The sequence below is a fragment of the Ammospiza caudacuta genome, chromosome Z (genome assembly GCF_027887145.1).
Source record: "Ammospiza caudacuta isolate bAmmCau1 chromosome Z, bAmmCau1.pri, whole genome shotgun sequence".
NCBI classification, from domain to species: domain Eukaryota; kingdom Metazoa; phylum Chordata; class Aves; order Passeriformes; family Passerellidae; genus Ammospiza; species Ammospiza caudacuta.
Window position 1 is genome coordinate 27,453,673 of NC_080632.1, and position 26,749 is coordinate 27,480,421.

Here is a 26,749-nt window from a genome sequence, read left to right on the forward strand (position 1 = left end):
TGTCTCCTCCCAGCCCCTCCCCAGTCTCCTCAGCAGCATGGCCATAGGAAAAGCAGAAAAGGCCTTGGCTCTGTGTGAGCCCTGCTCAGCAGTAACAAAAACATCTCTCCATTATCAACCCTGTGTTCAGCACAACTCCAAAACACAGCCCCATACTAGACATTGTGGTGAAAATTTACTCTACCCCAGCCAAAACCAGCACATGTGACCTTGCAGAAACTTTTTAAAGTTTTTCATTCTACTTATTCCATTTGTGAGTGTGATGCACTGGGAGGTTGTGTAGCTACCTGGAGATGCTATTGCTCTAGAGAGAATTAATGTGCTCTGTAGAAAGGAAGAGTTCCTTCCAGCTTTGTTTGCATCTTGGACAGCAGAGGGCAGGTGTTAGTTTTGTGTGACTGAAAGCTCGTGTGGAATGGTTGTGTGTGCACATTTCCATCTGCATACTAGAAAGGGTTAGGAAGATGTAGTATAGAGCAATTAAATAGATATTATGCTTTTTTGTGTATATAGGAAGTGGTTTTTTAGCAGAATATTATTTTGCTTTTTCTTAAAAAACCCAACTATTGTTTTGGCCAAAAAAAGGTAAACACAAAATTAAAATGGTGTTGGCAAGGTAAGAAAGAGTATCAGTCCAGGAACATTACCATTTTTGCATCACTATATTGAAACCTCCCAATATCCTCCTGTTCGGTCACTTGACTCTCATCATGGTGGTCTGTATGTGTATTCCATTACAGAATACATATGTATTCTGGTACAAAATTTTATGTAGCAGACTTACTTTTGCCTTAATTGTTGAGTTTTCAATTTAATTGCAGTTAAAGATTTTTTTGCTTCATGAAGTCCTCATGCTTTTAGCTAAACAACAGATTTCTTCTGGTTTAGATATTCCAATCAAGCATATGTTGGTAAGGTGCTGTTCAAAAGCAGGCTTAGTATTTGCACACTGTTGGGTGCAAAGCTGTGTTTTTACTGGTAAAGTTTCTTGCACTTGGTTAGAGGAGCAGTTTTAGTAGGACAAAGCATTGCTATGACAATGTCTTGGTAGTCCTAGACAGATAAAGTGATGCTAGTTTTCAAAATAAAGTCTTAGTTTAAGGATAATTGCAGTTCATTGTGGTCAGTAACAACTGTTAGAATAGATGTGTAACATGTTGCTTCAGTGGCACATGATGATTTCGTAACAGTATGGATCCTTACTCTTCCATATCCTAGTCAAAGTGAATAATAACAGCAGACAATCAACATCTATGCCCTGCTAAAGTTGACTGTAATGGCAGAGTGCAGTCAGTCTCAGATGTGCTGCTGCTTAAGCTTGAGCTAACTGGCAACAACAGCACTACTGTTGCTACTGGGTAGTGCAGAGGCTGTTCTCTATGCACTTGGTAGGATTTTTCCTTCTGCTTTACTTACTGTTACTGCATACCTCAGGCTGCCTGGTGGCTTCAGCATCCCTTTTTCCTCTCTCTGTTCTGGAGCTGTGAGCTGTGTTTGTCTCTGCCAGTGGCATTTCTCATCTACCTCTTCATCCTGGCACCAGGGTTTCATTGAAACCCAATTCAAAGTGAGCACTGGGCAGTTCTGAGATTGGGCTGTTGATGTAACATTTCTCCACAGACCGTCATAGCTGACTATTTTTCCCCATTCCAATATCTCCTCTGACCTGGATACCCATCAATTGCCTTTTGCTTGGCCAGTGGCTTTGATTTCTGCTTGTCTGTGCAAGCACTTACCATGTTTTTGCCCCAGCCTTTCTGCTGCATGTCCTTGCTACATGTATTTGCTGTTACTGGAATCTGGTCTTAGTGCATATGCCCAAAGATCTTTGGAGAACTGCTGACCCATGGAATACCAACAGTTTTCATGCCACCTCAGCCTTAATTGTACTGAAGCTTGTCAGGGGCTTGCCCTGCTTGAGCAAACAAAACACATTTTCTGAGGGTACCTAGAGAAAGTTACTTTTGCTACAACAAAAATATACTTTTGCTACAACAAAGAAATATACAGGCTGCTGTGTATGACAATAGGGTGCTAAACACGTTTATCTCCATTTCTCTGCCATTCTAAACATTTTTTAAATCTTGGAGACCCTTTTAGAGTTCAGGATGCTTGCCTCCCTACTGCTCTGCTTCAGTTCATGGAGCTTAAAACAGAATTTCTCAGGCTTCACATCTGCAGCCATTTCATTTAGTGCCTTTCCTTACATTACTAGCAATGTAATTTGTAAACTTCAATACATTTAAGTGAACATGTAAACAAATGTAAATCCCTCCATCCAGCCCTGCCTCATTATCATGTCTTTCACAGATTTGCCATCCTGCTTTCCATATGTATTGTTGTATCTAAGGTAGGCCAACTCAAATGCAAAGAAGAAAAGCAACCCGATTAAGAAAAGAATGCATCCTTAACACATGCAGGCATGTGGGCATACCTGCACATATACACTTGTCTGCAGATGCCTCTTTCATTTGACTGTGCCCAGAAAGAAGTGAACCATTACTTCAGGTCAGATAACAAGTAGCATGGGCATAAACAGGTATGGTGGTTCATATAATCTATGATATGCAGAAATAGTCCTTGTTTTTAATTCACTGGGAATGAGTGCTGTGAGTGCTGCTGTGAATAACCCTCCACTGGTGCTGTTATCCACTACTGCAGAACTGCCAGAATTTTTTAGTACTGAAGCTGATCAATAGCAGCTCTGTGAGTAGCTCCATGTTTGCCAAGAGCATCTGTATTGTTTGGTGACACAAGTTAATGGGTTCTGTTTCGGGGTGAAGTGGATCCGAGTGGGTATTAGACACTTGTGCTGCCCTGTGCAGTTCATTTCGTCCCCCTCTTCACTGTTCATCGCTGAAGTGATTTGGAGTCTAGAACTGATCTAGCTGAAAGTAACCCCCAAAACTCTCCAGCAGCTTTTTCTGTGTTATTCTTCTGCCAGGTGCTACACACAGTGTGCACTTTGTGGCAATGTGGCAAAGGTGATGGAGTCTGAGCAGCACTGCTGTCCCTAGATCTCTACACATGCTGCCAGAATTTTGGTCTGATGTGTGACCTAAGACAAAGATGGTAACTTATACTCTCTGTTGGTGTTTGGTTCTTACAGTTTTGATGATAACCTTTTAATTAGGGGAGGGGAAACTAATGTGTTTGGGAAAGTCTGCGTTTTGTTAATAGACTGCTGTCTGCTCAGACGAGGTCTAGTTAGCACTTCCTGATGCCAAGAGTTGCAACAAAGTGCACTATGCTTTTTTTACATATCCTTTTCAGTGCTGCCCTTCTTGCCAGTATTTAGCCATCCTAACAAATCAGTAGATACTAGAGCATCATTTTCTTGTGGTGGTAAGGAACATATTCATATATATATACTGTATAAGTAATTAATAATAATTTAATGTTTTTTAAAAGCAAAATATAAATAAAGCCATAATTTGCATTTTCATAAAAGTAAACATACTTTATGAGTGGCAAAAAACCTAAGAAATCTTGTACAAAAAGTCAGACACAGTTAAAATTCTGGCTTCCATTTGGATTTGGAAATTGAGAATGAAATTTGACTCCTCTTGGAATCAATAGGAAATTTGTGAAGTCAGATTTTATATACAGGGGGTTTTAAAAATCAACTTTGCAAACCACTCCTAGGAAAATAAGATATGAACAAAATAAAAATAAAATACTCAAAAAACCTATCAAAACTTAAAAAACAGACACCTTGTTGCAATGTAGAAAAGAAAACTATTGAATTATTAAATAAATTTCATTAATGTATTGATGGTTCATTAATGAATGAACCAAAAAGGTGATGCCTATATGCCGAGAAGAAGCATCATTTCCATCAGTATGAATGGATCATGGAACCATGTTATGGGCCTCTCATTACATTATTCACAATGCAGTACATTTTGTACACCATGCCACAGTTTGTGGACCAAAAAGGAAACGTGACTGGGATGTATTTCTTAGCACAGAGACCCTCTCTAGGTGAGGCTCCAGCTAGACTGAGGTGCCTGATGCAGAGGATGGAAGTTTGGGACAGAGAGAAAGAGGAAAAAACCATAGAAACAGGATAATTTAGGTTGGAAAAGACCTGTTAAATAAAAAGGTCTGCAGAAGATGCAGGCAGCCAAACAGACATGGCAAAGCTTTAGATTGTCTGGTTTTTAGGATATACAGTTCTGTTACACTGCTGCTAATTGTCTAGTTTCAGTGTCTGGCTGAAAGAAAGAAATAATTAAAATTAAAGAAATAATTAAAATAATTAAAATTGTAGGGGTTGATTTAGTGTTTGTAGATTTTAATACATATCACTGTCTGATCCTCACAAAAGCTCAGTGTCCTGTTCAGATTTGGGTATTATCTCAGATCTGTCTTTTCTGTGAACTTTTGTAGTGTGTTGACTTTTAAGAGTTGGCTCAGGCACTACAAATGGAGCAGAAGAAATTGCAAGTTTAGTTTTCTTCCAAATATGTAATGTCATATTTCAATGGGTGAACATGTCTTACAATAAAATTGTTTCAGTATTTCCAATTAACAGAAAAAACAGCCTCCTGAACATTGTTTAGGGTCTGCTTCTGGTTGAAAATATAAGCATCTGCTCAAAAATTTGTAGGCACATTTGAGACCTTGATTTTTTACTTCACTGATGTAATTTTAGGTGGAAGCTGCTCATTAATGATTAATAATCACTGATCTTGAATAGTAATATTTTCAACAGTATGATTTTCCAGAGAAATAATTTGCAAAACCAGATAATGCTCCCATTTCCTGGTGCAGCCCACCCTTAGCAATAATGTTGCCATGGAAACAGCAAAACTCTGATCCAGTGAAACAACAGGAGTGAGGATGAAAGGGAGATTGGGGCAATTTATAGTTTTTTGGTTTTGGTTTTTTTTTTTTTTTTTTTTTTTTCTTTTAATAAATTAACTAGAATTTGTTAGAATAGTTTTGGTTTCAGGTTGTGTTATTTTTGGGAAAGGGGGTGTTCCTTTATTTTGGGTTGGTTGGTTGGTTGGTTGGTTGGTTGGTTGGTTGGTTTTTCTGTGATGGGAAGATGGCACCCTTTACCTACATGCCTTCAGGTTTTTTTGCATAGGACAGTAAGATGAGGTTGAACTCATTATGGAAAAATAACCCTAAGCGATGTGAGCCCAGTCCATGCTTTGATTCCTGAAAAATGTTTTGAAGTAGAAGTATATAGTCCTGCCACTGAACAGGAAGTACAGTGCCTTTCAATAAGTCTTGCCCCCCTTGAAAACACAGTAGGATGTAATTGGGCTCTGTGTGCAGGTAGATCAGAGAAACAGAGGAATACAGAATATGATATGTTAAGTATGTACAAACAGAACATATAGAATTATTTGGCAATTTAGTTTTTAAAACGAAAAATTCTTATTTTTAATTAAAATTTAAAATTAAAATTCTTAATTCTTAAAAAGGTTAGATCATAATGCCTTTTAGCTTATCCTGATGTTATCTTGCTTTTCTTTTAACTACACCATCTAAGCTTGCCGCACATAAAGAAGGCTGAATTAGGCTTAATATTTAGATTAATAAATTTAGATTAATAAATAGATGGGTAAGAGATTTCTGATATAAGTCTATCTTGTGTTGTGCAAAGAATAGGATATTAGAAATCATTGTATTATAAAAATGCTATATTTTTATTTGAGGAATTGACCATTTTTTGATATTGAAGATTCACCAGGAACAATTACTAAAGCAGATCATTAACACTTGTGTCCATCATATTACAATGTAAGGAATAGCATCCTGTTTGCTGATGGCTTAATGTTACATCACACCAATAGTAATTGTTTAGGACTTTTCATAAGGAGGAATGTTAACTATGATGCTCTATGGCTATGTTTTGTGAAGTATTAAAACTCTTAGCAACATCTATATTTATGCTTGTCTGACAGTCAGTGTTTCTTATAACTTTGCTAACCTAAATTCCATTTGGAGGGTTTTTTTGGTCCAAAAGTTAAGGTCTTTCTCATTTGTCCTAAATTCAGTTTAGCCTGCAAACAATTTTACTGCTACCGGGTGACAACTCTGAAAACGCAAATATTTCAGCAGAATTTCAACAGTTTCTAGCACTTATTTGTTGTAGAGTACATACTTGACCACAGTGTGTTACTGGAATGAGGTATTTTTGCCGACTCTGATCATATGTTTAATATTTCTTTGAATATGATCACTGAAAGTCAAATCTTTGCATTCTGTAAAGTTTTTTACTATAGGTTGGGGAACATAGTTGTGGTATTTCCTGAGTTTCCTTTTTATGGTGGTCGCATCATCCTATTTGGTTTGGCTTGTGTATTGGCAATATCTCCTACATTTGCAGCAATTTAAAGCCATTTAAACCTCAGCAAAATGTACGTTCTCCAATCATGCCCCCAGCAAAATTTCTTTTCTTACCCTTTGTTGTTGATAAAAATTAATATCTTCTGACATACAGGCTGCAGAGGTAGCTTGGATATAGAAGTAACAAGGTGGCAGCTAAGAATAAGCCCGTAAGAGCCACTTGGCGGAAGAAAAGGACATGAAACAAGAACTGAATTAAAGCTGAAAAAAACAACAGGAAAAAAGATCAAAAAAGAAAGAAGGGTCTAAGAGCCAAAATTACCAGTTCTTTGTAAGAAATGCTGCATTTTGTCAGAGGCAGTGTACACCCCTTCCCTGTGTATGTATTTCTAGGGTTGCATACTATTTTTCATTTTCTGACATTGAATTTCCACTTGCCATTTTATTACTGGGTCGACAAAGGAGTAATTGTTCCATGGCCATTTATTAATCATGTTGTAGTGTCTGGCTCACAGGCCTGCAAAAAGAAAAAATAAAAAAAAAAAGGTTCATTTTCAACCTGGTTGAAATTCAACATGCTGACTTAGCACAGGTTGCTAAATAGAAGTAAGAAAAAAACAGTGCTCTGAATGTCTTGCTGTCTTGCAAGATAATAGCGACAACAAGCTTGTTTAAGGCAGGCATGTTAAAGTCAGTGTGCAAACTCCAGACACAGTGCTGGAAATACAGAAGACATTATAAATGCTCTGGCAATAGCTAGAATGAGCTAGATCCTAATTTATATTGCAGTTTATGCCCATTACACAGTCTCCTAATTTCACTCATTAGTTCCTGGAGCTGGATTTGAACCTGCTGCCTGCAGGGCAAAATTATGTACTGTTTCTAGTCCCTGGAACTATAAAAGGCACGGTTTTGAAATGTTCAGGTCTCCTACCCTAGGACTGGATTTGGGAGGGAGACAGTTTCCTGATCAGACACTGAAATAGGCACTGGATTTCAAGCACTGGGTAACTCAGTGGCTTCTACTCCTCTGCAGTGTCTAATGTCAGATTTACAGTAGAGCTCTGTATCCAATGGATGCCTTGCAGCTTTTCTCTGTCCACTGAAAGTTTCAAAATTAGACCTTTTGCTGGTGGTCTAGGAAGCTTTCATCCTCTAGCTTTCCCTTTGCCTACCATTCCCTGGAGTGATGATCATACTGTCTTTAAATATCTACTGTGCTAACAGGGTAAATAAGGGAGAAATAAGTATATGCAATTTTTTTTCAAGAAGAGCTTTGGGTTTGTTTTTGTGGTTATTTTTATGGGAGGGTTTGTTGATTGGGTGGGTTTTTTGTTTGGATTTTGTTTGTTTTTTGTTGTGGGGGTTTTTGTTTGTTTGTTTTGTTTTGTTTTTGTCAGAGGTCTCTGAAGACAAACCTGTAAAATCTGTGAATCTGCGGGTGCACAGAGAGCAATCGAATATCAAACGAAATGTGCACATTCATGTTCCTATGCTGGATGTAAATGAATTGGCTGAATGAACACAGTCGGGGAGAAACAGAGATCTGGCTCCGGTGTTTTCCTCACCTGCTACTCCTGTGGACACCCCAGGCATTTCTCTGGCAACACCCTGTCTTCCGCAGGGGCTTCACGACCCACTCCCATCTGCTGACACGCCGGCTTCATTTTCTGGCGTTGCAGCAAAAAAGGTGCCGCCTGTGCTGGAAATGGGATCTTCCACTATTTAGCAAGGCTTTGCTGAATGAGTCATCAAAGCCGGCTGGTATTGGCTGGGCTGGTGAGCACCCAAGGGATTGCCTGGCAGCGGCTGCGAGGCCTCGCTTCATTCACAGAAATGTGGGGATGCTAGCCAGCCCTTTCATTCACTCGCGCAGCATCTCATTCACATTTTGCAGTCCTGCTGGCCGCTTCTAATGAAGAGAGCCGTTCGGGAGCAGTAGGGTTTTCTGGGCAGTAGAGACACGTAAAAATAGGCTATCGTGTGTATATTTGCTGTTGCTGTGCTAGGAGGATGGCGAGAGGAATGAATGCTGTGAGGATGCTGTAGCAGGTTTGCAGCGTGGTGATGAAAGGCTCTTCTGCAGATCAGTAGAAAACTGCTTTACATTGACTAGGATATTGCCATTATTCATCACTGCTGGGATAAGAGGTGCTGACTTAATTCAGTATGTCATGAATATACTAATTAAATACCTGTATTTAAGCCAGCTGTTCCACTGTGTTTGCAGTTTGTACACTGCAGCCTTTAGTTGTGGGAGAAGGAAGGAATTCCATAGACTTTTTTCCTTTAAGATGTGCTGCAGTTAGTAATTTATTTTAAAAATTTGCACTATGCAACTTCTCTGGTCTGAATTTGTTTGTAATGCAGTGTGTTGTCCTACATCAAAAAAATGTTTTGCAAAGCAGATTAATTTATAGGAAAAAGCCATATGACTTGTGATGGGCATTGTATATCACAATGCTGTACACATTTGGATTTCTAAAGAAATTGCAGGAGGAATGAAATACCTGTTTTCTGCATGTTTTGCTACTTCTCCAGATCAAGTGTTTGTGACTGACATTCATTCTTAATAAAGGCTTTTTTTTTTTTTTTTCCTCACTGCAGGGTGTCAGTTTGCTGCTACCTGGACTTTTTAACATTCTTTCAGGGTTTTTTCAGTTTTCAGAATTGAACGAAACATTCCAGTGAATTGAAGACCCTCTTCATGTCTTTCTCCGGACTGAAAATCAGTTGTGAAAGAAAAAACGTCTATTAAGCCTGTTTTTGGACATCAGAAAAATACTTTTCTTCACACATAGGTACTTACATAATTCCTGCATTAAAATAGAATGCTCTTGTGAAGTAACAGGGAAGAAGGATTTATTTATCTGTTAAAATTTGAATACAACAGTTTCTGTGAGGGACAGCATTGACAAAAAGGCACTGTTAGGCTGCTTTTGTAGAAAAAATGTATATATTCTTTGGTTCTGTTCATCTGTTCTGAAAACCTTTAAGGTGTCTGTGTTCTGCTGCAGGGGCAGGAGAGGGGGATTATATGTATGCAAATATTATCCAGATATTTGCTGTCTAATTGTGATTTCTTTGTAGATTCACAAATATGTGAGGTGGAAGAACATTTTAACAGATGAATAAAGTGTGGTGTTTCATAAAGGCTGTTAATTCAGTTTTAAAGGTAATTGCCTTTGGTACTAAAAGGGTGGTGGGAGGGGATAGGAATTAAAGGTTGGGAGGAAGTATCTGTTTGAGAAGATAGGAAAAGGGAATTTGAGAATTGATTGGTGCTACTGTGCTGTAAGTGGGTGGATGTGTTTTTTTTTTTTCTTCTCTCTCCTTTTTTTTTGGCTACAGGAAGTGATTTGCAGTGTTCACAGCCTTTTGTTGAAAAGGGTCCTTCTCATTTGTGTGAGTCATGCTTTTGCTGTGAGCGAGTTGGCAGCTCTAAGCAGGACTGAGATCTCAGTCACAGAAAACTGTTACTTCACCCACCCTTAACAAGGAACCAAAAGAAATTTCTTAAATATATACAGTTTTTCATTTTTCCTTGTACGCTTTTTCTTTTTTACCCTAAACTCTTGTTAACCCTCCGTGCCGTTATGAATTGCTTGCTATGTTAGTGCAGGCATCTCCTGCATTGGCATCAGATTTGCCAGAACATATGCAGGAAAGCAGATAGAAGGGCATGCTTCAACGTACCAAGTATAACCGCTTCAGGAATGATTCTGTGACATCTGTTGATGATCTTATTCACAATTTGCCCATGAACAGCAAGGTCTCAGCAGTTGCTACAACTTCAGCTTCACCTTCGTACCTGGTCTCACCAGAGGCTCTCCGCAAGGACCAAGAAGATGGACCCAGCACCCTGTGTACCCTCATCCATAAAGTGTCCCACTTGAAACTCTCTAGCACGGGCAGCCTTTTGGGTATCAAAAACCTCTCCTCTGCAGTAAAGGAGCTTGCTGTCTCCAAATTGCAGGGAAGCTCGAGTGCTTCTAGTTCAGCAGCAGGGGCTTCAGACAACACATGTAACCTTCTCTCTGCCACTTCGTGTTCTCAGCAGGACGTGAGCAAGATGAGTATGGGGAAAAAAGCACGGTCAGAGGAAATGCACCTGGGAAGTGAAGATTGGAATCAAACTAGCAGTTTTGTCAATAAATCCTCTCGAGGATGGCTGCACTCGAGTGAGAAGATCCTGGGACCTGGTGTGACGTACATTGTGAAGGTTGGTCTGTTTTCTTCCATTCTCTGTTTTTATCAATGAAAAATTCTCTGTTGGTTTTGCTGACAGGATAGTCAGGCTGAAAGGATCTCTATTTGTATTTTTTTTTTTTTTGGTGCATAATACATTAAATGTAAATGCAGGAAGGAAGGGTTGGGAAGCTGTGTTAATTTGTTACATTAAAGCAAACCTGCAAATATTGTTCTACAGCTGTATAAAAATCTTGTTCTTAAGATAAAAGCTGGTTTGATCTGGGTTTTTTAGCCTTCTTCTGAATTTAGGTTTTCACTGTTATCTAGCAAACTGTATATATCTTGGATACGTAGGCTTTCAATATGTCTGGTGCAATATACAGGAGGAAAGACGGACTCCTTGATGTGAGGAGAGCTGTTAATCATGCATGAATTTTTCAGCTTTAAGCACCTCTAAGGGCAAGTGTTTTTTTAAAGTGAAATGATATTTGAAATCTTAGAGCAGTAAGGCAGGGAGCTTATTCTGTTTCACAATTTGTTGTGGGTAGAGCAGGAAAATGCAGCTTGTTTTACATAATGAGCATTCAGCCACTTTAAGTGTTATTGCTCTTTTCAGTTCATTGATATAGCATGTCAAGAGCAGAGGATCTTAAGTTTATAGGGTAAACTTAATGTTTCTATATGCTTTGAAAATATTTTGAAACCACCTGTTAAAGTAGAGCCACCAAGATCAGTGTATGTGCAGTGCTTTTTGTAGTTAGGCAAGAGTCTGGTAACACCTTTCAGCATAGTGTGCAGAAAGTATGACATTATGTCCAGAAAAAATGACATTATTGTCCAGAATTCATTCTTCAGTTGCCGTATTTCATTTGCCAAGAGGCTTTTGTATCTTAAGTGTTAAACTGCTTTGCAGCAGGCTATTAATATTACAGGTCTATTTTTAGTGTCATCTTTTTTTAGGTGTAAGAGTCACAGGTGACTTTATTTCAGGATGCTTTAAAACTGAGTGACACCCTTGTTACTTAACTCTCACTGCTTTTTCTCAAGTCTTATTATCAAAAGCAGAGTGCATTTTAGCTGTTGGGAGACTAGGAAGCAGTTTTCATTTCTTTGTGTTAGTGGTGATAATAGATTTAGCAGGTGGTGGTAGATTGAGTAAGTTGGCCAATTCAGAGCACTATTGAAATTGTACTGTCTTTTTTACCACTCTGAAATTTACTGGGACTACAAAGGAGTCAGTGCTACCTTTCAAGCCACAAACTGCTGTTCTGTTACTCTTCAAGAAATGTCTCAGTAAAAAAAACCCCACTCACTGATGCTAGACATAGTGGTCTTGAGACTCTGATGTCCTTCTGCACAGAAATACTCTGGTTAACAAAAGGTCATTTACCATTTTCACATTAGCTCAGGCAACTCAAACATTTTAGTTTTTATTTTGCATAGGATAGTACAAGCCCAATAATAACTGTGTGTATACACTACTGCTGTTAGTTTTACCTGAAGTGATCATTATGAAAAAGAACACACACAGCATTGAATTTCTTAATCCATTCAGCAGTTTACCTACTATATGCTAGAGGAAGCTGATATCTTTGAATTGAAAAGAGAATTAAAGTTATACAGAAGTAGACTAACATTTACAGTTAGTAATTTACCCATACCTAAATGAGATAGTAGAATGAATATTAATTAGTGCAATTGATGTTGGGTACATGAAAGTGTACTTATACACACTGTGTATATCACAATTTTCAAAATCAATCAAACAACTTACTTTTAGGTGTCTGTTAGTAGTTTATTAGTCATCAAAATATATGAAATTTAATTTATTCTTTCTGTTAAAAAAATAGGATGATTAACTTTATGGTTTCTGGCATAAGAATCACAGAATAGTTCTCTAAATGTAAAAACAAAGATTGAAAATAGATACCAAAATAAGTGGTTAATGAATGAATGAATGAAAATAAACTGGTCCTGATTAGTTCCTAATTTGCCTGCTTATTAATGATCTCAGTTTTCCTTGGCAACTGCAGCATTCATATGGATAAGAATAGAAGTGCAGTTCCCAAATCCTTAGACATTGTTTGCTACCAAGGCTTTTATCCAATCAGACCATCAAATCAATACACAGATAATGTATACTGAGGGGAAACATTCCTTGGATACCTCATGGCTATACTGACTGTCTGGGGGACTCGTACCATGTTTAATTAGTACCATATGCCTTTCAGAAAATTCCATATGCCATTTGTTAAATGAGACAAAAATTTGATTTGTTGTTAACCAGCAAAGCCTTTTTTTTTGGGGCAAATGTGCATTGGGTTACAATTTTCTCATTAATCCACATTTAAAGGAGAAAATTTGTCATGGGACAGAATTAGTTGTAACTACTGGGCAGTTTGATAGCTCACATTGGAATCTTCTGAAGTAAGAGACGCAAAATTCCTATGTGCAATATATGAAAAATCTGAAATTTCACTGCTGTTCCCACATATTTGGATATTACTCATTTTAAAAATAGGGAGTGTAACTCTAATGCTTAAAAAGGGTGCAGGTTTGTGGTAAACTGTAGCTATATTCTGATCTCCGTGGTCTGCTGCAATGGAATTGTTTTCAACCATAAAAGTGCTGGTGCTTTCTCAATCTTTTACTCCCTGTGAATTTCCTGTTGCATTTTTATATGTTATAACATAAAATGTTTCACAAAAGCAACCTCAAAAAGCATTTTAGCAACAAATTAGACAATGACCATAACCATACCGGGGATATAAAGTAGTCAGGTACTGATATCATACTTAATACTACTGCTGGACTGTTTAACAAATAATGAATTAATGAAAAAAAAAAAAAGAAGGCAGTAGTTTGCTGTGCTGGAAGTCTTTAAAGAGCCCAGTGCTTTCCCTATAGTGAGACTGATTACTGCAGGGAGAGATTATATGTCTTCATGTTGTCAGAAAAACAAAGACATAGAATAAAAACAGTGTAAAAAAACCTGAGTAATGCAACAACAGTTAAATGTTTCAAAGTATTCTGTTGTTTCAAATTATAAATATCTACTTATGAGTATCACTGGCTAATATTATAGACGTTTTGGAGTTTGTTTTATTTAAATGTGAGCACAAAAGTCAAGAGGCAAATGCATTTTTGTCTTCAGGTAACTTGTGGCTGGATTTTGTAACAAGTGTCAATGAGTTTAAAATACTGTTGTTCAGCAGTTCAAAACCAAATAAACCCAAAATACTGTAACATTTTATATATCTATATGAAGTGTATCTGAAAAAGCCAGTAAGACTTAAAGCCAACACAGTAGTATAGAACAGACCTGAGTAAATCTAGTGTTAAAAACCAGATAGAAATATAGTATCTAAAAGAGAGGAAGGAGGAACTATTTCATCCAAAAGAATCACTGCAAGTCAGGCAAATAATATTTCAATAAAAAGGACATTAGATTATTATTATATTTCAATATAAAGGACATTATTCTTATTATAGCAAAGTATTCAAAGAATATAATCCTATTATTTCTTACACATTCTAACGCTTTTCATTCTTTGTGAGTAAATAACAGCAGTTTATATCTGATGTGGAAAACAGACATCATTGTGAAGCTGTTCAAACACATCATCAAGTAAAGGCTACAGTTCTGCAAGCATTCCTGCATGACACTGTTTACAGGAGCATTCTCATTGAAATAATTGAGGCTACCTTTCTACACTGGAAGTTAAGTGTGCTCAGGGATGAACTGGATTGCTGAGTCTCTTTAGTGGCTAACCCAGACTGCAAAGCACAGCCTTAAATGGAGCTAACAGAGTGGAAACTGCATCATATGTCGCCTTCCCCTAGAATACTTCAGGGCTCTTTGGAAAAATGTTTCTCTTTTTATTTTTTTTTTTCCTTTCTGTTGTAGCCAGAATTGATTTGCTCTCACTAAAAAACCCCCAAAAAACATTACAGCAAAGCTTTTTCATTTCTCTTTTTGGTTAAAATTATCTTCTTTATAGAAAGAAAAAATTGCAAGTTTGTTTGTTTACTTTAACTTAATTTCAACTTTTGTCAATCAAATTGAGGTGATGCTGTTGGTTAATCACTGATCATTTGGCGTGGCCTGACTAAAAACCGCAAACCACAGTCCTAGAGCATCCTGTTTGTAATAAGATTTATATGTTTAAGAAATGTGTTGTGTGTTTCAACCATTTGGTAATAATAGGATAGAACACTGACTTTTTACTTCAAAGTCTGCTAGCCTCAACCCGGGTACACAAACAGTGCTAACCAAGACTAATGAAACTGGCTTATCACTGTGGGTTTTAAAGCTGCATGCATGCAGATTAGGGGAGAGAGAAGTAAGTGACAAATACAACATTGGTTTAAGTAATTAATCTCTCCTATTTTACCATATTCCTGAGAGATCAGTTAGTATCCTTTCCATTTTCCTTCACTGTTATTCGAACTATGAAAGAAGGATGTTGATGCCTGTTGCTCTGCTGAAAACCTTTCTTTTGATCTTCATGGGCCTGAACTACTGTGGGTCTGTTGTACAGCCTAATAATAGGAAAAGAGCATTTCTCACAGAAATTACATCAGATTCTATGAGCAGAAATCAGAGAGTCTTTAATTATAATATTATTCTAATTACACGAATCAAGTACTATTACTGTACATTTGCACCCCTTTTTTCTTTCTGCAGAAGGCAAAGCACATATTGATTTCAGAGTTGAAGGATTCAGCTGTCAACATGAATGTCTGTTCTCCAGTACATTCAGACTGTTTGCATGGAGTATTTTTGTTTGAAACAAAAATTATACTCTTACTAGTTATTTATCCTGCTAGTTATGTATGTCCTACAGTTTTAAAATCCCTAGATGAATGTAGCTGGTCAGTGTAGGAGGTAAAATTGAATTCAGGCAGAATTCCTTCTCTGTTTTTCCTTGGAAATTGGACTGTTTGTTTCTTTATTTGTCTTCCAACAATGTTTATAGTAAGAATATCATGTGCCCAATGTAAATATCTGCCATTACAAACACAAAGAGAAAACACAGATGAATCAAGATCTTCAGTGAAAACTCATGCCCTTCTGTGCTGCTGGAGACAAGGCATTCCTTTGTCCCAGTGACAGGGTGTTTTTCTCCCCTAGCCAAAGAGAAATCTTGTCTCCAGTAACCCAACAGCTATACTTGTGCTGCAGACTGGCTTCATTTTACAGCTGAAAGTTCAAGTGAATGCACAAAGTATCAATATTAAATTTTCTTGTTTACAGTGAGAAAAAGCTTGGATCTGCTTTGGGGTAGTGTCAGAGACAACCAGCCTTCCCAGCTACTTATGCTTTTTCAAGGTGATTTACTCCCCCATGTTTAATTTGTTATGAAACAAATTTCATAGAGGAAGAGGGGTTCAGTATTGCTTCTCTGCAATTCTGAATAGTCGTGTAATACTAATTTCATTTGAGCCTATATGTTTATGAAAAAATGTAATGCAGCTCTACCTTTGTCAGCTGCAGGCAGGTCTGAGGCAGAGCCTGTCCATTTGAGTTGTGATGGGAATAATGATGGGACTCGGTGCAAGCACATTTCCAGTCATCCCTTGTTTTTCTAGAGGGATTAGGCACAATTCAGCCAGGATAATCTGGAATGTTTATTTATTAAGTTAGATATTCTCCTTGGTTTTCAAACGAGTTTTCATAGGGCCAGCTGAGATTTCAGTCTCAAAAGGCTGAACCAGACAATCCAAGTCAGAGCTAAAAGTTCAAACTAAAAAATCTATGTCTGAAATTACACAGAAATGGCAGTCAAAGCGATTAAAAAAAAAAATAGACAGGGTATAGGGTGACACAAAGAAAAATGTGAAGAAGAGAGAAAAAGAGGTCTAGAATTTTTTCCCCCCTACAGCACCATCACAGTGGATTTACTGCTACAGGTATTTTTTTTAAATTTAAGGGTTTTTTACCACAGAATAGATCCTGAAATTAGAGACATAAATTGAACAAATACCTTAAATAACAAGGACATGACCAAAAGAGAGAGATTTTATCTTAAGATGTTGTCTAAGCCTGCTCAGCACCATTTCCATCCTTTGGATATAATTGTTGTACTAACATACCTTTATTTACATTTTTGGCTCTTACTAATTTAGGAATTTTACAAGGAAGACAATGTCTCATGGGACAGCAACATCTTTCCTGGCTGACATTTGACACTTCTTACTTGTGATAAAGTGATTAAGAAGCATAATAAGAAACAGGATTGTCTCTTTTTTATGGATGAGTTGCTTTCATGAACCCCAGGACATTTTAGAAACACCTGTCACTTCCCAAAGAGTTGGAATGTTTCAGAAATGCTGCCTTTGTCACTGAATGTAGGGGCCATGTTTTGTGACCACATGTTGAACGCAGATGCTATTCTTCTGCTAACATTTTTGATAGGTTAATTGTGTGGAAAAGCTAAGCAGCAAGCGCTAAGTAACTGGAAACATTATATGAACTCTCTCTTACAATGTATTTACTTCTGCCAAGGAAAGAAAAGGTGGAAAACATGGAAAGGCAGGGCTGCTTGGTATTGGGCACCTACTGGGAGCTGCAGGTGCCAATTCTGAGCTGAGCTGGCCATGGGAGTTTCAGGAGTGGTGGTAAAAAGAGGTCTCAAGCCCCCGCTTGGGGCCATTGGGGACCTGGTGGTGCCCCTGGCCTCCCAGAGCTGCTCTGCTTCTTCACTGCTTTTATGCTGCAAGGAAACCTCCCAGAGATCTTCACTATTTAAATCCAGCCTTGAAAATTTCTCCCCTTATCCCTATTTTCTGCACAGTGGGAGTTATCTTTAGGGCACTTTTTCTGAGAAAACAGAAAACTATAGCTTCAGCATAGGAGAGTTAAATATTGATAAAGACTCAGAAAAAAGATCTGGTTTAATTGCTGAACTCTTTTGATGAAGAGCAGAGGTACATATGGCACTCACATAAAAAGGAACTCCCTCTCCCTCCGTGCATGTTTTGGATTTTCAATTTAAACAGTGACAGGTCCTTCCTACATCACACCTCCAAATGCACAGTTTAGAAAGGAGAACAGTATATGCATTTCAGATACTTAACATGGGTTTGTGTTTGGCATACTGGAAAAGCACCTGTTAGATCTTTTGTCTTCTGAATCTGTGCTTTAATGATACTCCTCATCAAGAAGTTCAACTTGCTAATGATCCTCTTACTCTCTAATGACTGAGGAAGAACAAGTTCTTTAATAGCTAAATATATTTACAGCGTCCATATTTACAGTTTCAAATGTCTAATTATGATTTCCAGCTATTGAAGCATATTGTTTTGGCTGCAGAAGTTTTTGTGTGTTTGTGTTAAAGGAATTCTGATGCAGAACATAAGCTGCTGGAACTAATCTGCATGGTGCTTTGAAGGAAAGTATATCTTAGTGGATATTCAAGGTAGTAGCAAAACAGTCTGGAAAGTGTTCACTGAATTAAAGTATGCAGCTGTGAAAATGAAGCAATTCATCTGTGATGCTGCAGTGCATACTCTAAGTGGTTCACACTGCAATAATTGCATTCACTGTTATTATGTACTTTTAAAATTAAATGTAAAAAGCATAGAACTAAACCTTGTGGGTTTTTTCCTCAAATGTAGCTTTTTCTAAGGGAAATTTTTGTACCAAACAAAAAATTGAGCCTTAATATAGAATGTGTTTACATTTAAAATAATAGAATAAATCACTGTCCAGTGTGAACTTCTGATTCTAACATTGCTGAGGTTTTGCATGCAAAAGCATTTATCTGTAAGGCAAGAAAGTAAGAAATATTGTTCATGCAAAGCAACTGATAGAGGATTTTTCTGAAATCTTGTGAAGGCTCTGTTCATTTAGCATCTCTACTGCATAAATATTTTTGGGCATGATGTTAACAATCTTATTTCATCCACCTGCAAGTAAGAAATAAGAAAAAAGTATTTTATTTGAAGGTGTTTTGTTTTCAACCCGATTTGAGATGGAGATGAGAAAATTGTCAGAAGGGAAATTTGTTTCTCGCTTATATCTTTCCCCTCTCAAGCAAGAAATGAGACCTCAGAGTTGACTTAAGAAATTGCTTTTTGAGATAAGATAAAATATCTTCATCTTTTCCTAGCTAAATCTTTTGCCTTTTTTAAGAGAATCTGAGTCCTTACTGTTGAGTTGATTGTGAGATGCTGCCAGAATGCTTTTACAGGGTAAGACAATTCATAGAAAGGGTTGGCTATCATTTACCACTTAAGAATTGTTAGTCTGAATATATAGACACATATAATCTATTTTTGCTACAGAAACAAGTTAATGTACAAGAGGAAATAGGAAGGTGTTGGTCAGAGTTGGAGGTATTCTTGGGAGAACTGTGTTCTCATCCATTGTTGTAGAAGCAGACCACCTGTTTTCAAGAGGAATGCAATTGACAGTCATATCCATCATCACTTCTACTAGTATGAAAGCTCTCTTGGTTTACTTGCCTCATGGAGGATTTTATTATGATAAATTTACACTGAGTGGTTGAGGCTTATCTTTAGTTGAACCCCAAAGAAGATTTTCTTTTCTGTTTGCACTCAATCAATCCTTACCTAGAGTTTTCCATCTGGACTGGAACATGCATTCTTTAAGGAGGAAAAAACCTTTGTGGGAAATATTGATTCACTGCAAAGCTCTGTACATGATTACTTACCGATATAAAAATTACCAACTGCAGAAGTATGAAAGCACAGAAGAGAGCCTTTCTGTTTTTCATGGCAGCATATGTTTATGACACATTTTTGGTGCCGGATTCTGATAGTGTCTAAATATAGGGACTTTTCCTCATTCAGAACAAGGCTGCCAGATCTTCTTTCATGCAGGATTGCTGCTTCCACAACCAGGTTTGCTGTTCTACACATAGCAGGAAGGCACAGGGCAGAGGTACAGACGGGGGGCTTTGGCATATCCTGCTAGAGCAGTCACCAGGTGCCCCCAGAGACCTGCTTTTATGTCTGGAGGTATGTCTTGCCCCAAGGGGAGGGAAGGACAGGAGGCTGTGGCATGGCTGGGAGAGCATATTAGCTAAGCACCCATGTTAGCTAAGATTTTAATATGGTGTTACACGATACTTAAGCAGATGATTTAAAGGCAAATGTATTTATATTCTAAACTATTCAGAGTTTTCAGAGAAACTGAAATCTCTAGCAGCTTACTTAAAACTCTGTGACTAGTGCTTATGAAAATTTACTTCTCTCTGAATATCTAGCCTTGGTTCTGCCCACAGCTTTTTCTAATATTATAACTTACTCTACATTAGAAATGTCACAGAACAAATTTTCCATTCCATTCTTCTACTGAAAGTGCCTAGGTAAACTAGCATAAATGTGAATGGTTTTGTGCATGCAGGACCTCCTTTTAACCACACTGCTCTGTGTTCAGTTGATGGTAACCAGCATTTTCAAAGGCTGCCTCTTCTGCTCATCAAATGCTTTGTATTTTCAACAACACCTGCAGACTTCTGTGATGCCAGAGCTTGGGGGAGATGTTTGCCATGATAATGGCAGGACAATGGTTCTCCCCCTACCAGGAAAGGGTTTCCCTGACATTTGACTACACCCTCTTAGCAATGGGCAGCTCTTAAGGTAAAAAAGAAAATTAACAAAGAAACAAACTCCCACAAAATAAAGAAGTGAAGCCCCACAAAACAAGAAACAAACAAAAAAGCCCACAAACACAGAGAAAAAAGGGTTTTGCATATTGGACTGCAGTTCCTGCTAATTGTTCAGTTCAGAAAGATTTTCCAGATTCCCAGATCTATGTCCCAGTTGGGAAGCTGAGCCACATCCGTGGGTTAATGACGAGTATGATATTATAAGATGCCTTTACATATACGTTTTTTTAATATGGATGCAGTGCCTCTATATTTAAAAGATTTCAAGTGCTAGCTCAAGTAAATCATATAAATAATACACAACTACACTATGGTTTCCCTATGAAGTAAAGAAGCAAATGTATGTTTTGATAAACTATCTTCCCTTTTTGTGCCCATGCCTTGCTGATTAGCAAAATTAAGTAATTTTGTGGTGCATGTCTCAGTCAAACTAGTAAGGTATTGAAGGTAATAAATATTCTTGTAAACACAATTAAAAAACTAGAAAGCATTGTCCATTTTCCCCTTAGTTAATTTTTTTTAAGGGAGAACTTTTTGATTACAGCTTAGACTTGTATTTTTTTTCTAGTTTTAATAAATTTTTTTAAAAAAATTTTTGTGGACTTTTTTTTCTCTACTTCAGTGATTTAGAAAGTGGGCATTGTAAATTCAGGTAAGCTAGGAATTTAATCTAATATGATAGCAAAGGGATTGGAGGATAGAGTTTCATATTAATTTGCTGAAGAGAAAAATTCATTTTGTAAAATATTTATCAATCTTGCAGTCTCTGGCTATAGCTTGGGCTACTTTTTGCTTGGGCTGCTTTTGTGTTGTTTTTTTTTTATTTTATTTTTTTTCCCTCTTCTCCTTTTCACATATCAGTATTGTTACGAAAAATCCTGTCCGTATCCACAGTTACATGTGGACAAACTTACTATCTAGAAATCAAGTCCTGGGCTGTTACTATTTTTGTACTATAGCCTGTTTGTTAGTGGGCATCTGGATTTGAATCTTAATATGATTTAGGGTAGATAGCAAACCTGAAAGTAATTTTTCAGTTTTGTGGTACATTGAGGAACTCCCAGTGCACATTTCACAAGCTCCTTTAGCTGTTAGTTGTGATACCTGAAATTCGAGGGAGCTATCATTTTGATGCATAAATAAATGTCTATTGCACTAGTAGCAATGGAACCTGAAATAAAAGCTATTATTTTTAAATAAGAGAGTCTTCAACCATAGTTAACTAGCACTAGTCAATTCATACTAACTACTTGTTTACTTCCATGGCATAATGTAATTCTGGACTAGCTCTTTGGTGAATGAGAATAAAATGTAAAACAGTAAAACCCTCAAAACCAAGCAAACCAATTGCCCCATCCTTTAAGAAATGAAAAGAAAGAAAATGTAGGCGTATGACTTGAGATACACATGAGAACCAGATGTGGCACGTAAAAAGATACTCACTTTTTCCCTTTTGCACATGCCAAGTAAAAGCAGAGCCTAAGCCCGTGGGTGAGAAAATTGCAGCGAATTGCCCAGCTTATTTTATTTCTATTTTTGAAACTTAGATCTCCATACAACACCCAGAACCTCAGGAATCAGAATCTAATTTTTGAGCCCCCAGGCTATTATCTGCAGCTGTGCAATGTTAGAGCATACTTTGGATACGTCAATATTTGAAGGCACAGGCTAATTTTTGTCTCATAATACAATTGTATGTCTGTTTGCTGATGTAACCCTGTTATCTCTTACGTGACTTGTACAAGGTAGGTACAAGCTGCAAAGTAGTGAACCACTCAGACCTGATGGTGGTCATCTGGTTACACAGATAAAAATCAGTAAATCTAACTTTAGTAAGAATACCTATGCAGTTTTGATGAGCTAATGATACTCAGGTAGTTTGGATTCAGAGGTTAGGAATTCTTATTTTATTTGAGAGTAGGTGATTCTTATTTTGAGAGTAGGAATTCTTATTTTATTTGAGAGGGTAGATATGCTATGCACAAGGCAGACACTCATCTGCTAGACATGTATGTAGGTTGGACTGCTTCAGTGCTGTATGAAGCTACTTCCTGATGGAATAATAAAATAAGTCTTTCTACATTTTTATAAAAGTATTTCTTGCTGTTGTTACTGCCACCTTCTCAGTCCAACAATGGAGAATTTCTTGTATTTTGAAGAGCTTGTTAGGAAGCACCAAACAAGGTTGTTCATATTTCTGGAGCAAGGGGTTTCTCTGACAGTGACTACTCTCTTTTCTTTCTTTTTTTCTCTTATTTTCTTTTTTTTTTTTTTTTTTTGTTTTTCTCTTGGCTCCAAGTACACAGATGCACTCAGCCAGCATTCGTGTCTGTTTCTGAGAAGTGTTGAGAGATCTCAATATCTTCTTTTACACAGGCTTCAGTTAAAAATTTTAGTTGCCATACAGGAATTTTCTGAAGAAGACAGGTACTTTAGGGAGTACAGAACAAGTCTTTGCATATGGGACAAACCAGAAATCTGAGACATATAGCCTTCTCTTACACTAACCTGCCAAAATTGTAACTACTAAGGATATTGGAACCACATGCAATGAGAGCTACATGGTACCACCGGTATGTGGCACTCTGCTTCCTGCAAGGTACTGTTTAGCGTGCAAAGTGCTAGTTATGAATCTAAAACCTCTGAATGGGAAGGTATTCATTCATATGAAATATTTTTTTCCTTGGGACATAGTACCTTTCAGTGTACACAAGCTGGAAACTCATTCAAATATTAGAAAGCCAACAGAAAGCAGAATGTTTTCTGAGAAAGCTTGGAACTGGTAGTCCCAAATCCTCCTACTTCAAGGTGGGCTACTTCTCGATATATTTGGTTCCTGAGCAATGAGGAGGAGGATGATAATAGGAGATCATAAATTTCACAGTGCACAGTAGCTGATTGGTTAGAATTTACATTAAGTGCTGGGTGAAGAGGAGCTTTTTTTAGAAGTAGACTGTTTTATAACTATATTTTAAATGTTTCATGGAATGCCTAAAGCAAAAGATAGTGTTTCTTTTTAATCAGGGTATTTATTTGTTGAAATAAATGAATAATTTATTTCCTTGCTATCTTGGTTGTATGTCTTCTTTCTGTGGATCCTTGTCAGGTTGTACTTCAAATGGATATTTTTAGACAGCAGTGTTGGTCTTGGGGAATAATTGAAGCATAGCAGTAGGTGAGTTATATGTCCCTGTAGTTGGCCTTTGGACCTTTTGAATGTCAGTTTTTATAGTAATTTCGTTACTTGAAAACATGCCATGGTGATTAAGTGTTCGCATCTTTTATCCCAGCAAATCAGTTGCCATCTTTGCATTGATCAGTCAGGAATACTGCAAGCCTTACTATGTTGTGTTCAGCTGTCTTTGTGATACACATAAAACAAGTACAGGGTAATTTTTCCATCTGACCTTCCTTCAGTCTGATCTTGTCTCTATTTTTGTTAATGCAGATCAGGTAGTGTGAATCAAAGGGGTCTGAATGCACGTCTTCTAAGTATGTTTATGGGTTTTTGTCTACTTATTCGTCTGTTTATTTTGACAGTGGCTTGTGTGCACATGTTTTTGTGTATTTATTTGCACGCCTGCATGTACTTGTCAAAATACCTTCCAGAGTTTGCTTCCAAAATGCTGGACCTGGTTCTCAAATTGTGCAATTACTTTGTTTAAAAGACTTGAGGCAAATATAGGTAAGTGAAGGAACAAGTGCAATCCAAGAGTGTTTTATTATTCAGAGGTCTAAACTAACAGGTTGATGAAATAATGAACTTTCTTTAACAAAACATCGCAGTGATACCTTTGAATAGTCATTCCATTTATAGCATATTTAATTACAAAAGCATCTCATATGAAATAAATAATGGGGCAAAATTAATCTATTAAAGCATCCTGGACTAAAACAAAATGTCACAGAAAGAAAACAGGAAAATATTGATCATTGCTGTTTATTGGCATAAGTTAAATTATTCCAGCTGATTATCTCAAGTGCTGCTAAAGAATTTAATCTCCAAGAAAATGAAATCACCCTCTGAGATAATTAAAAATAGACTTAATGGCTTAACTTCCTTCATCAGAGCATGAAAATGTAGTTGTATTTGTTTTAAGTACTCAGGCAGAAGTATATGTAAAAAAAGTCATTTATTTGTAGTAAGATACAAGGATTGTCTAATTTTGCACTGATGGATGACCATTTGAGAGTATGATCTTAAGCTTGAAAACTCCATGTTCCAGGATCTCTTTAGATGAGACAATTTTTCAAAGAAACATAGATTTGGAGATTTCTAAAATATTCTAGGAAATGGATCTTGAGATAACCCTTCTCAGAAACTGTGTGCTATAATAATGCAAGTTGAAACAATTTAATGTATAAGAGCCAGTTGATGTTCTAGCTAATTTTATTCAATGTTGTGATGATTTGATAGCATTTGATAAAAGTAAATTAAGTAATAGTGGATATGTGAAAACAAACCAGGTATTCCTTCAGCCTGTAAACATTTTATGTCATACATGTTTGTATGGAAAATCTTAACTGAAATTCTACATATTACAGTTACTGATCCTGTCATTCTCTATTTAAAAGATTATCTATTCTGAAAAATAAAATTCCCAAACAGGAAAAATTGTGGCCTCACTTGATTTCTGCACCAGATTCATCCCAAATAGATTGTATTATGCTGTGAAGGTAGAAAAACTGGTATAAGAGCTGATATAAAAACACAATGCTACAATAGCATCATGATCATCCTTATCAGGCTCATGATGTAAAGACTCCTCCACAATTCCCCAGACTTTCAGAAGGCCAGTGTATGGCTAAGTACTTAACCTTCATGCAAAGATACATGGGTTATGCCTGTCATGAGGCAGTTTCTGCAAAGGCATCATCCAAGTATCTGACAAGAGCTTTAGCTCCAGTAGACTTTAGCATATGCAAGTTATGCCCACTTTTGGAAGCAAATCTAGAAGATTCACCCAAGTTTTTTCTCACTCCTAGTGATAGATGCTGTTGAATTTTAACATCTTTCATAACGGTACTCCCTTTTTTCCACAGAGATGCAGGGCAGAAATCTTGGTCAAAAGTCTGATGTTGTCTTAATATTAGCTGACCTTCATGTCATTCCTTTCTTGAATGACCCTGTTAAAGCCATTTCCCAGCATGGGTTATTAGTATATTGTATTAGCATTTTCCACCTTTTTACTACTATAATAAATGAAAATACTAAATCACATCTATCCCTGAAGTGTTTATTAAGAAATTTGGTTGCTGGTGTTCTTTTCAGCTTTCCCTGTTATAAGTTGCCTTTTTTGTTCTAATGAGACTTAGTTCTCTCCCTTTTAAATAACTTTGTCCTATTAACCAATACCAGATATACGTCCTTTACCACACTTCCTTTCTCAATAACATTATTTTTTACTTTGATTGTACCTAAAGCGGACTGATTAAGATAGAAGAAGACAAAAAAAAGCACAACAACACATAATAAATTGAGTGTATTACAGTGACCAGGTTAAACACAAAACTACATGTTGAATGAAATGTGACACTTAAATAAAACAAAATGTTTATGGAACAAATCTGTGACATAGAACAGCATAATCACAACAACCTACTTTAGGCATAGGATAAATCAAATGGAAAAATAAAAATTGCACATTGCCTTTTAATGGTGAGTTGCACTTTTTCCCAGAACTCAAGCCTAATTATAATACATTTTCCAACTGTTTCTTTTTCCTTACAGTACTTGGGCTGTATAGAAGTCTTACGGTCAATGAGATCTCTTGACTTCAATACTAGAATGCAGGTTGCAAGGTAAGATTTCGTACAACTATGTTTTTTAAAGTAAAATCTGAATTGTGTCCCCAGAGTGAAAAGGTCAGAAAGATAGCAAAACACATGGTAAAGGATTTTTGGATACCATAAGTCCACTTTTAAATTTTGCTTTTACATGTAAATCCCTTATAAGGTATTAATACAGTTTCAGCAGGACTTAAAAGCTATTTTCTCTGTGGATTTTTGGTATGCCAGGAGCTACTTTAGAAAATTTTTGCCTGTTCATTATTCCAAGTAAGGCACTTATCTGGGTACCAATTTAATGGCATTTACGCCAGTGAGAATTAGAATATGCTTAAAATCTATGATCTCAAGATTAATCTAGGGAGCTGGTTTGGAGCCCATGTTTATGGGTTTTATAGTAATTTCTTATGAAAAGTTTTCAGATTATAAACTATCTGCACACAGAATATAAAGAAAAATATATCACCACAATAATACCAGAGACAAAAAAAAAAAAAAAAAAGAATAATTTCTTTTTCAGACCGCATGTAAGAAACAATAAGCTTGTATTAGGTTCTTATGACAGTTCCTCTAAATGTGTCATGGTATTTTTGTAAGAGCAGTATATAAGTACAAGACTATAGAAGTAAAAATGCCCATGATTTTTTTTTCCTATGAAGAATATTTTCTGAGAACTACAGGAATGGTGTTTTGCAGGCATTTTCATTTGAAAAGCTGAGTCATTGATTTCAGAGGAATGTAGCATTGATGACTTCTAGTAACTGGAGACCACTTTTTCAAATTCTGGAATTGAAATTATAAAAGAAATCCTTTTCAAAGAAACACCT

At 36.9% G+C, this 26,749-nt stretch overlaps 1 protein-coding gene across 1 annotated transcript in view; it reads left to right on the top strand.

Moving 5' to 3' along the window:
* Window positions 1-9,988: 9,988 nt before the first annotated feature.
* The window catches only part of SHC3 (SHC adaptor protein 3), a 51,358-nt gene continuing 34,597 nt past the window's right edge, over window positions 9,989-26,749 (top strand). Inside the window, exons 1-2 of the mRNA XM_058823585.1 lie at window positions 9,989-10,528; window positions 25,867-25,937. Of these exons, the coding sequence (XP_058679568.1) occupies window positions 9,989-10,528; window positions 25,867-25,937 (611 nt within the window). The remainder of the gene's footprint in view (window positions 10,529-25,866; window positions 25,938-26,749) is intronic.